Genomic DNA, 12,848 nt, shown 5'->3' with positions numbered 1-12,848 from the left:
CAAAATCGACAACATGGTCACTATGAAATGTAATTTTCTAACAAGTCAGGAGTCATTCAAGTAGCTGCTAAAACCAATGAGAAGTTGGTATTAAGGATAACAGTGTATTAGGAGATGCAAAATTTGGTCTTTCAAATGAATAATTAAGACAAGTGGCTAGTAAAATGATAGCCAAACATTTATGTGCGCTCGAAAGTAAAAAAACAATGCATTTTTTCCTAAAAGGTTTTTGAAATCCATCATATCATAGAACTGCATATTTTCATGATTCTGATCACAGAAGGACAAATTACCCATTATTAACTTGTATATCTTCTGGTCATATCAACAAAAACTTAGTTTTTACTTAAGAATGCCTGAAAATTTAAAAAAACTGTGATAAAACAGAATGAACTGTCCATCCTAAAACACCAAACAAGTCATTCTTTAGTATCAGTATAAAATGCCAGTATTATTACATAATATATGGGTAAGAACAAGTTCAGAAAAGCCTGATGTCTGGTATCACTACAAGCTTTAACAAAAGTTACCATTCCATGGAGTAATAAGCCATAATTTCAAGTTCCACTATATGTGTAGCAAACTACAACGCCAACCATCTACACTATGAAATACAATTTTCTAACAAGTATGGAGTCCATAATTGACATACAAGGAACACCCTCATCCTTTCGTGACACATCTAATTTTAACATTCCATGGAGTAATATGCCATGACTTGACAATTCAGTATATAGGCCTAGCAAAGAACAACAAGCTACATTATGATATGCAATTTCTAACAAGTATGGAGTCCATACTGTTGTAAAATTTAGACTTCAAAGGACATGTCACAGAAGTGTGTCACCTCTTAAAACCATACATTGTGACCACAACACCGAAGTACTTTTAAAATCTTAACACAAGCATTCTAAAATGTCAGTTGGAAGTCATTGCATGTCAAAGTGGCATAAGTTCAATAATATACCTAGCACAATTCTACAGCTATACCAAACAGTGTGATGGAAAACAGACATTGCTAAGCTCGACAAGAGCACTACACAGATTATCTGAAGGCCAAAAAGCAAACCTGGTAGGATCTCACTTCAGGGAAGGGAATGTGGGAGGCCAGATCATCATAAAAGGATGGACGCTAATGCTGCCCCTATCTTGCTCATCTTCTGACATCTCATAGATTGTACGCAGTGTCCTGCACCTCATATCCAGATAGCGCACGAATCGACCCATATGCAAGAGCGCAAACTCAGCGTTGTCCCCCACGTGGTTTATCCGAAGATGAGAAGTACGCGCGTCCTTAACCGTGCAATCTGACATCATGAGATTTGCACACATCTCATGCAGACAAATGGTATCCACAATCGACCAGCTGCCCCCCTTGTGGAGCCAGATGCGAAGCTGAAACTCCTTCACCTCAACGAGACACACACTGGATGCATCATCAGCCTGTGATAACATGAAGTCTGAAGAGTAATACTGTACTCCCTCTGGAAGCTGAATTTTTGAAAAAGTTGAGGTCTTCAAATCCAAGACGGTGATGTCTATCAAGGTGACCGTCATGTAGATTTTGCTGTCAACCATCACAGCTCCGTGTCCTGCCCGCCAGTGAGGGATCTGCGTCGTGGCTGAGGCATGCATACACCAGAGACCAGACTCCATCTTGCAACATAGACACACGGACGGTAAAATTTGCTGTCAAATCAGTTGCCCCTTCCTTGGGGACGAACTCCATCAACACATAATAGTAGGACAAGTCGCCGCCTTTTTCTTCTCTGGAGAGGATGTGAAAGGATCTCGGTGTTGGTGGCCTGAGGGGATTGTAGTACTGCTGCTGCTGGGGGGTTGAGAGTGGTGGGTCGATGGCCATGGCTCTCTCAGGGCAGAGTGGGCTGTGCACCCCAAGGCTGGGTCCGTATCCGCGCCTGCTGCTGCACAATACGTTGAAGACGCTGCCGTTCCGGCAGTCCCGAATCACTACTCTCTCCTTGTCGGCGCAGAGGCCGTAGCCCTCGACGGTGCGGACGGCGCCGGCCAGTTCTGGGGGCTGAGGAAGCATAGGTACGAAGCGTGGAGACCCTCGAAATCCTTCGATGTAGAAGCCGAGGAGGCGAGGCGGGTTGAGCTTACGGAAACGGCGGAGGAAGGCCTTGTGGGAGGCGTGGTCGAGCCAGCGCTTGCAGACGGCGGCGGCGCGGACGAGGGTAGTGGGGAAGCCGACGCGGAGGAGGATCTCTACGAGGAGATCGTCGCCGAGCACCTTGGATACGGCGTCCGCCGCCACCGCCCCGGCCTCCGTCGCCGTCGCCGTCGCCGTCGGGTTGTCTTCCATTTTCCTCAGTTGATTTCCGTGGGGGCAGCAGAGGAAGGGGATTGAGTTTTTTTTTTGTTTTCAGAGAACGAGAAGGGAATCGTGCAAGGTAAAAAAAAGTACTACTGTAGAAAATAATTGAAGCCTACGAAGTTAAACAGTAAAGGCCTACGAAGCCCACAATGACTACCAGGCAAGAAATTAGCAGATAATTACACACCTTTTTTTTTGCACTCAGCAGATAATTACACATCTACTACGGAGTAGATACTTCTTCTGTACCATCAAAATTGTCTGAGCTTTGTCTGAATTCTGTATAAATCCGCACACGAGAAGTGTAGAAAAAAGAGTGCAGATATAGTTAAATCTAAGCATCTAGCATGTTTGTATATGTATAGCAGGTAAGGTAAAATAGGATTATAGGAAACTGCTTGCTTATCCGCTAGAAATGGAACATGTACTTGATGTTACATAACTTCAGAAAATTAAAGTCTTTTACAAGGGGGTTACTCACGTTGCCGCTCTTATTTTGTCTTGTTAGATCTTTTGTGAACCTTGCTATATGCTCGTACAATGCTGCATCAAAGTCATCCGATAGAAACATTGCACCAGAGTATCTCCACCCGTGTTCTCCACACCGTCTTCCAAATAGCGCCGGGTTGATTGTTTGGGGATATTTTTTTTTTCGTGCCGCGTTTTGGGGATATCGCTCCCCAACCGCGTCCCCCAAACAAAATTTCATAAATTTTAAACTTGTGCGAATTCATCCAAACTTGTTATATATTACATAGATTCGAACGAAATTCGATTAAATTTGAACTAAACCCTAATCTACAAGTTCGGCCGGAGGCGTCGTAGTACTGGTGGAAGTTGTACATGCCGTCGGTGACGACCTCTGACTCGCTCGTCGGGCTCGTCGACGGGCTCGTCCTTCACCTTCACCAGGCCGCTTGGTCCTGCCTCGCCGTCGTCGGTGAGGTCCACGAGAGGCTTGCCGGTGTCGCGGATGGACATGGCGATCGCCGTGTCGAGGTTGCCTCTCCAGGCATCCTTGTCGTTCAACGACGCCAAGCACGCCACGCGCAGTGCTAGGCAGTCCTCGGGGTCGTCGCTGCTGGCGATGAGCTGCTGCTGCCGCTGCCTCGTCGTCCTGCTCCTCCTTCCCCTCCGGCTTCGGGATGAGGAGGGCGCCGCCGCCTCGCCTTTGCTGCTGTCGCTGCCATTGCCGCTGCACCTCGGATTGACAGGCGTCGTCGCGAACCCCGGCTCATCCTTCACCACGCGCTTGGGGACGGTGTAGGGTGCCGAGCGGTGCGACAAGGACGGCGTCGATCGGGCGGGCCCTGACGAGACGCGTCCCTGCCTTGCCTGGGAAAACTGGGACGCCATTAACGTCGCTTGACCAAAGGTAGGCGACGGGGTTTTAGGCTTCCGACCGCTGACGCGTCAGACCCGCGTCTCTTCACCTCGCTTTTCGTTGTGTCCGGCGTGTCCGGAGCGTCTCATGTGTAGCGGGGACGGGCTCGGGACGCCAGACACCGTATCGGACCGCGCTGGACAAAAAAAAAAGCTTTAGGCACGCTGCTGGAAACGTTTTTTTTTTGTTCAACGCGCCCCAAATCTCTTTGGGGATGCTTTGGGAACGCGACCGAAAATGCTCTCAAGGTGGTCCGGCGGATTGCAGCATTCGTAAATCAGACGCAAACTTGAAGCAATACTATTTGAAATATCCATCCTACCTATATATTTTTCCAAACTTCATCAATACAAATCTAGCAAAAAAAAAAAAGTGTCAATTGACAGTCGGCAAAGAGATGTGATTCTAGCTCCTCTCTCGCGGCCCAAAGGCGACAGCGGGTAGCCTTTGTAGAGGGGCTCGTACATCGCGCACCCTAGTTCTCTAATCGGCTCATGTTCACCTTTTCTTGTTTCTTTTGTTTAAAATTTTTATTCGGTTTTTCTATGTTATGTTTTATTGTTAACTTATTCGCTTTACCTTTTATGTTTCCTTTATTGTTTTCAATACATATAAACGTGTTCAAAGTAAAAAAAAAACATGAATTTTGATATGTATGAACATATTTTATACAACGAACATCTTTTTTGATTTACATGAAAATTATAAGAAAACCTTTTTATAACACATGAGTAATTTTCTATATATGTGTAAACATTTATTTATACCTGTGCAAATATTTCTTTATAACACATCAAAATGTATTTCCTCTTTATGTATGTGAACATTTATTTTATATCTATGTGAACATTTTATAGTCATTGAGGAGCCCCTCCCCGGGCTAACCTCAAGACAACACCCATAAGTTTCTTTGTGCCGATGCCATTGCGGCCATCGAACGAGCTTGGGTTGGTCAGTTGGCCAGCGAGCGACGTACGTGCTACCGTGGCTGCCTGCCCGGTGACCCTGAATTCAGAAAAAGCTACATGCCACATCCGCAAACCAACCGGCAGTGTGCAGGCTCTTTCTAAAGGTACAAAAGCGCCAAGAGAAATAAGTGAATACATTTTGTTCGAGATTGCAAATAACTGAATAATGATTGCGGTGCAAATAAGTGAACAAACTTTATCCGAGATTGCAAATAATTGAATAATGATTTTTCATGAGAAGTTCTGGCCGTGCAAGGCACCTCGGCCACAGCTGAAAAACATCGAGGCAAGTTCTGTTATTGTTTCTTAGCCAGAGTTATTAATTGTAGTAATACAATTATTCTAATCAAGGGAAAGATCTCTTCTAGAGTGAGTACTTATCTCAAATGAACTCTTGGTAACAGAAAAAAAAAGTACACCCAACAAGTATTTAGGACCGGAGGGAGTACCAATGGTAGACAACAAGTGTGTGAAGAGCAGCACATGGATGGAAATCATTATTTTTGTTTTTTTAATTCGAGTAGCAGTTCCTAATCCAGTATATTCACTGCTGCTTGTTCATAAATTTAACAGAGCTTGCACAAAGGCTGGTATCGAACTCTTTACCTCTGATCAACATACATACTGCCAGGACCAGCACTAGTACATTCTACAATATTACCAGGGCCTTCCATGCATTGTAGACAAATCGTGACCCGAAGTCTTCTTTTACTGTTAAAATAAATCTACACATGGCTAACTAAAACAGGATTTGCAAAGCTGAATAAGAACATACTTCGCCAAAGGGCACAGGTAACAAGCAGGGCAGCAGGCCAGCAGTAGAGCTGTGACACTAGCAGAGATAACTACTCAACATAAATGTGTTCTCTTCTCAACCACACAAAACGATGACCTCAGTCTCTAAGACATGAGTACCAGCTCCGGGTTACATCACATCTTAATTCCTAATCAATAAATCCATTACAAGTGGCAGTTAGAACTACAATGAGATACTTAGAAAATGCACCTCACTACTGCTCCTCTCCAGATGCCACCCTGGCCGCCAACGCCGTAGATAGATACCATCCAATAGCTTCCTGATATCTTCCTTGTTCACATGGCATTTCTTTTTCAAGGAAAACATAACATAGATCAGGATGGGGAAATTTCCAGAATTTTAAATGAATGGTGAATACAAGTGGCTAGTACATTGGCAGTTAATATTATAAGCCCTCAAAGTAATGCATTTGTTCCTACAGGGGTACAGGTTAAATGCCTTCATACACTATGGGGGCATGTTTCCATTATACAGTTTGTAGTCCAGTAAAACTAGTCTTGATCTAGAAGAAGTCTCATGCAAGCAAAAATTACTCAATTGGTAAATTTTATTATCTACCACACATATGAAATAAATTTTGCTGTCATATATCTGCATCATAAGAAATCATGCATAAGAGAGATACATGGTACACTAAGCAACAACTTGGTTCAACATACAGATATGGAACATTCATTCAACTATATATACATCAACTTTCTAAAATAAAACCATGTTCACAATTTTGAAAACGCAATTTTCAGTTTCACGCATAAGGACAACTGATAATTAAGAAAACAGTAATAAAAGCAGAATCAAATGTCCATGCTACAGCAAACAAACCAGTCATCTTCAGCAACTTTATAAATGGTTATCACTAGACTATATATACTAGGAAGAAAGGGTTCAGGAAGCATGCTGTCTGTTGCCAAGACAAGCTTTAACAAAAATTAATGATCCCATGGAGTAATATGTTGTACTAACACTTCAGCATATGTCTAGGAAATGATATCTGCAGTTATAGTAACTTCGAAATGTATTTTTTAACAAATCTAGACATTCAATTAGCATGCTTAAACAAATGACAAGCCGGTATTAAGGATGAAAGTGTATTGGTAGATACAGAATTTGGAATTTCAAATGATTAAGGTCTAAGGACAGGTGGCTAGTAAAACGATAGCCAATCATGTGAGCTCAAAAGTAAAAGTATTGCATTTTCTCCTACAAAGTTATTTAAATGCATTCATATCCTAGACATGCATATTTTTATGATACAGTTCAGTAAAAGAATTGTCAGATAAATGAAGGACAAATGCCACACAAGCACAAATTACCCATAATTGTATTACCCACTAGTCATATCAAAGTAAACTTCCACTATGATATATCTGAATCAGGAACCATAAATAAGAGATATAAGATCCACTATTCAACAGCGTGCTTCAGCATACAGGTATGGAGTTAATTCCATTATACATCAACATTCTAAAAAACAATATTAATACTATTGAACATCCAATTTTAGTTTTATGCTTAAGAATGCATGAAAAAACAAAAAACTGTGATAAAGCAGAACGGATTTTACCTCCTAAAACACCAAATAAGAAGTTTTTTTTAGTACCAGTATAAAATGCTACTATTGTTAAATTATATATGGGGAAGAGCAAGTTCATAAAAAAATGATGTCTGGTGCCAACAAAAGCTACCATTCCATGGAGTAATATGCAAACGATAACAAGCTACACTATGAAATGCAATTATTCTAACAAGTATGGAGTCCACACTGTTGTAACATTCAAGGGACACCCTCATCCTTCCGTGCCACACCCGCATCATGGAAGTGTCACCTCTCAACACCATACACTGTGACCACAATCCTGAAGTGTTTGAGCATAAGCATTCTAAAATGGCAGTTAACAAGTAGGTGAAAATGGTGCAAGGAACCAATCATATACCTAACACCATTCAACAGATATGCGAAACAGTGTGATGGAAGACGAACAATGCTAAACTACGTAACCTCAGCAAGAGCACTATACAGATTATCTGAAGGCCAAAAGGCAAACCTGGCAGGATTAGACTTTAGCGCAGGGAATGTGGGAGGCCAGATCATCATAAAAGGTTTTGCTTTAACAACGCCACCGCGTGGTTCATCTTCTTCTGGCACCTCATACAATCTACGCAGTGTCCTACGCCTCGTATCAAGATAGAGCACAGCCCGGCGCCTTTGCAAGAGCACAAACTCAGCGTTATCCCCCAAGTGGGTTATCCGACGTTCGGAACGTACGGTATCCTCAACCCAGTCTGACATCATTAGATTTGCACACATCTCATTCAGAGAAAAGGTATCAACGACTGACCAGTTGTCCCCCTTGTGGAGCCATATGCAAAGTTGATCTTCTTTCATCCTGACGAGATACACACTGGAAGCATCATCAGCGTGTGATATCATGAAGTCGCTCGGTACTCGTGGCAATGGGAGCTGAATTGTGGAAAAACTTGAGGTCGCCAAATCCAGGATGGTAATTTCTGTGAAGGTGGGCACCATGTAGATTTTATTGTCGACCAGCACAGCTGGTATCAGTACTCCCCGCCAATGGTCGATCCGTGTAGTGGCCGAGGCAAGCATGCACCAGACTCCATCTTTCAAGATGAACACGCGTGCCGTAAAATTTGTTGCAGATGTTATATCCAACACCATGGGGTTCTCCAGCATCACATAAAAGTAAGATAAACCGCCGTCCTTTTCTTCTCTGGAGAGTATTATACAGTCATGAGAACCGCCGTAGTTGGGGTGCTGGTGGGGAGTGGGCTTGTTTTCCTTTTACAGAGAACTTGATCGAGGTAGTAGGGCAATTGAGGTCCTGCTGGGCCGTCTCAATGACCGGACCGTTTCGCTCGGGCTTTTGCGAAGATGGAACGCCAGGCCACAAGAATTTTGAATTAATGCAGTTCTCACAAAAAGAAAAAAAAGGCAACATTCACAAGCCGACCGGTAGTGTGCGTGCTGTTCTAGGGTGCAAAAGCGCAAGAAAAAAAAAATACTTACTTCCTCTGTTTAAAAATACGTGTCTTCATTTTTATCTAGATATGAATGTATCTAGATGTATTTTATTTGAGACACCTATTTTTTTAGACGGAGGTAGTATAAATGAATAATAACATGTTGACAAAATTCTTGCACCAGTATGAACTCCCACTCAGCACCAGTACATCCTAGAATAACTGCCACGGCCTTCAGGCACTGTACACTTTTTTTTCTCTTCGATTTAAACCTACACATGCCTACCGAAAACATATTTTGTAACGCTGAAGACCGCGGCAGAATCATAAGTCCGCGACACGATCACAGTGAACACGAGTAGAGATAACTATTCAACACACAGGTTCGCACAAAATGAATATTCAGTTGAAAACAGTGAACATACCACAGGATATATAGGTTTACCTGCTCCAGTAACATCACATTATAATTTCCTAATAGATCCATTACAGCTTACAATAAGGGCAGTTCAAACTTAAGAAAATGCAGGTCACTACTACTGCTCTTCCATATATAATGCCACCCTCGTCGTCGCCATAGCAAGATACCATCCAAGAGCTTCGTGATATCTTTCGCCTTCACATGGCATTTCTGTTTCAAGGACAACATAACATAGATCAGGATGGGAAAATTCTTAGAACTTAAAATCAATGGTCAATACAAGGTTTTTTTTACTGAATGGTGAATACGCGTTACTAGTACAATGCCAGTTAAATATTATAAGCGCTTAACATAATGCATTTGGTCCTACGAGGGTACAGGTTAAATGACTTTGCATACTACAGAGGCATGTTTCTGTTATACAGAATGTAATCCAGTAAAACTATTCTTGATCGTGGAAAGACAAGTTCCATGCAAGCACAGATTACTTCATTGTTAAATTGTATTATCCACCACTCATATGAAAGGAAATTCTTGCTGTGAATACACTAAACAGCAGTTTGTTTCAACATACAGATAAGGAACATTCATTTAGTGATACATAAACTTTCTAAAATAAATCCATGTTCATACTTGTGAACGTGCAACTTTAATTTTGCACTTAAGGACACCTGACAATTCATTAAATAGTGACGGAAGCAGATGAAATGTCCAGGTAAAACAACCAAACGAGTCATCTTTAGCAACACTATAATTTTTTTATCATTACACTATATACAGTCAACACATGCTTCAACAAAAGTACCAACCCCATGGAGTAATATGACATAATCTGACCAAACAAAATCAACAGCCATCGGCACTATGAAATGTAATTTTGTAACAAGTCTTTAGTCATTTGAGTATCATCCTAAAACTAATGACAGGCTGGCATTAAGGATGACACTGTATTGAGAGATACAAAATTAGGAATTAGACATGTGGTAAGTAAAAAGATAGCCAAACATTGTCTGCCCTCAAAAGTAAAAGTAATAAATCTTTTCGTACAAAGTTCTTTTAAATGCCTTAATATCCTAGACATGCATATTATCATCATACAGTCCAGTAAAACAAATCCCTGATCATAGAAGGAGAAATGCCACACAAGAACAAACTACCCATTGTTAACTTGTATATCTATTAGTCACATCAAAGAAACCTTTCGCTTATGATATATTTGAACAAGGAATGATGCATAAGAGATATATGATCCACTATGCAACATTATGCTTCGACATACAGATACGGAATGCTAATTCACTTATGCATCAACATTCTGAAAAACCCATGCTTATACTTTTGAACATTGAATTTTAGTTTTTCACTTAAATGCCTGAAATTTAAAAAAAGGGTGATAAAGCAAAATGAATCGTCCATCCTAAAGCACCAAACAAGTCATTTTTAAGTAATGGTTGCTACTCCCTCTATCTAGACAAATCTGCGACAAGTAATTCGGAACAGATGGAGTACTATTATTAGACTATATATGGGGAAGAACAAGTTCAGAGAAACATGTTGTCTAGTGCCAACATATGCTCTAACAAAAGTTAACATTACGTTGAGTAATATGCCATAACTTGACAATTCAGTATATGTCTAGCAACGGAAAAAAAAAAACAAGATATACTATGATCTATGAAATGCAATTTTCTAGCATGTATGGTGTCCACACTTTCGCAACATTAAAGCGACACTCCTCATCCTTTTGCGGCACACCCGGAAGTACCTACATTGTGACCACCGTACCAAAGTGTTTTTAAATACTTAACACAATCATTATAAAATGTCGGTTACAAGTAATCTCTCCATCTATAAATAGATGTCTTAGATTTCATTAAATATTTTCTACATATATCCAAATTTTGACAAATCTAAGACATCTATATATGGACAGAGATAGTATGCTAAAATGGCGCAAGAAATCAAATTCTGCTGCTAAACCTGACAGTGTGATGGAAGACGAACCATTGATAACTACTAAACATCAATAAGATCACTATAAAGAGTATCTAAAGGCCAAAATACGAACCTGGTAGGATCACACTTTAGCGTAGGGAATGTGGGAGGCCAGATCATCATAAAAGGTTGGCTACTAAAATCCACCTGGTATGGTTCACCTTCTGGCGTCTCATACAATGTACGCAGTGTCCTGCACCTTGTATCAAGATAGAACACGAACCGACCCATTTGCAAGATCACAAACTCAGCGTTGTCCCCCACATGGATTATCCAGAGAGGAAAAGTAAGCACATCCTTAACCCTGCAGTCTGACATCATTAGATTTGCACACATCTCACGCACACAAATGGTATCCATGATCGACAAGCTGTCCCCCTTGTGGAGCCATATGCCAAGTTGATGTTCTTTCACCCCGATGAGATACACGCTGGAAGCATCATCAGCCCGTGATAACATGGAACGTCCCACTCCTTGTGGGATTTCAACTGTGGAAAAACTTGAGGTCGTCAGATCCAAGACGGTAATCTCTATGTAGGTGGCCATCATGTAGATCTTATTGTCGACCAGCACTCCTCGTATGTCCCCCCGCCAATGATCGATCTGTGTGGTGGCTGAGGCAAGCATGCACCATGCTCCATCTTTCAACATAAACACATGCGCTGTAAAATTTGTTGCAGATGTTATATCCAAATTCATGGGGTTCTCCAGCAGCACAAAAAAGTAAGATAAACTGCCGTCTTTTTCTTCTCTGGAGAGGATTAGAAAGTATCCTGGATCGCCGTGGTGGTTGGGTGAGAGTGGTGGGTCGATGGCCATGCCTTTCTCGGGGCAAAGGGGGCTGTGCATTCCAACACTGAATCCCAACAATTCTTCAAATCCCATTGCGGTGTCTCTTGTGCTGCGCAATGCGGTGGAGACGATGCCGTTTCGGCAGTCGTGGACCAATACTTCGTGCCTGACCAATGAGTGCCCATCATTGGGTGCGTCGAAGCTGTAGCCCTGGACGATCCGGACGGCGGCGGCCAGCTCTGGGGGCTGAGGAAGCATAGGCACGAAGCGTGGATCCCCTTGAAATACTTGGGTGTAGAAACCGAGGATGCGAGGCGGGTTGAGCTTACGGAAACGGCGGAGGAAGGCCTTGTGGGAGGCGTGGTGGAGCCATCGCTTGCAGACGGCGGCGGCGCGGACGAGGGTGGTGGGGAAACCGACGCGGAGGAGGATCTCGGCGAGGAGGTCGTCGTCGGCGAGCACCTTGGATACGGCGGCGGCGGCTGCCGCCGCGTCGTCTTCCATTTTCGTCAGTAGGTTTCCGTGAGGAAGGGGATTGAGCTTGCTTTGTTTTTCCAGCCTGGGAAGGAGAATTGAGATGGAGCTGGGGCATGAGGTCTTTCTGGGCCGGGCTAGTCAGTCTTTTACGTCGAAACTCTCGTGGGCTGGCGTACAATCTTCGCAAAGGGCCGAGCGAAGCAGTCCGGTCACTGCGAGGGCCCACCAGGACCTCCTCGCCGACATCCTCCTCCGCGTCCAGGATGCTTTCTAATCCTCTCCACACAAGAAATAGACGGCGGTTTATCTTTCGCGCGTCCGTTTGCCCCGTCGGCTGAAATTGTCGAAATTGACCCCGCCTTCGTTTATGTTGGGGGTAGCTCCAGCAGCACGACGCATTTTTTGGCCGAATCATTTTTTTTAACATTAAACATAATTTACATAGTTAGAACATGAAAAAAAACCTAACGCCTACTGCTGCTCCTCGTCGCTGTCGAGCACGATGAGCTCCGGTATCACCCACGGCCAGTTGCCATCCGGGGGGGCGTACGCCGGGCGCATCGACGGTGCTGGAGGGGGAGGCGCCCAGGGCTGCGGTTGTGGCGGCGGTGGAGGCGCCCAGGGATACGGCTGTGGCGGCGGTGGAGGAGGCGCCCAGGGCTGCGGCTATGGAG

General features: G+C 43.2%; 1 protein-coding gene and 1 pseudogene across 1 annotated transcript; both read right to left on the bottom strand.

The window, feature by feature from the left end:
• Positions 1-834: 834 nt before the first annotated feature.
• LOC124690049 lies at positions 835-2,326 on the bottom strand (annotated as a pseudogene).
• A 6,512-nt stretch (positions 2,327-8,838) lies between these two features.
• Positions 8,839-12,201, bottom strand: LOC124690048. The gene is made up of 2 exons (XM_047223490.1): positions 10,979-12,201; positions 8,839-9,120 (listed from the first exon to the last, which is right to left on the bottom strand). Exons 1-2 carry the CDS (start codon positions 12,199-12,201, stop codon positions 9,108-9,110), a joined length of 1,236 nt encoding a protein of 411 aa, XP_047079446.1. The 3' UTR covers positions 8,839-9,107.
• Positions 12,202-12,848: the final 647 nt, after the last annotated feature.

Source organism: Lolium rigidum, chromosome 2, assembly GCF_022539505.1.
Source record: "Lolium rigidum isolate FL_2022 chromosome 2, APGP_CSIRO_Lrig_0.1, whole genome shotgun sequence".
Lineage (NCBI taxonomy): Eukaryota > Viridiplantae > Streptophyta > Magnoliopsida > Poales > Poaceae > Lolium > Lolium rigidum.
This window is presented reverse-complemented; position numbering and strand designations above follow the sequence as displayed.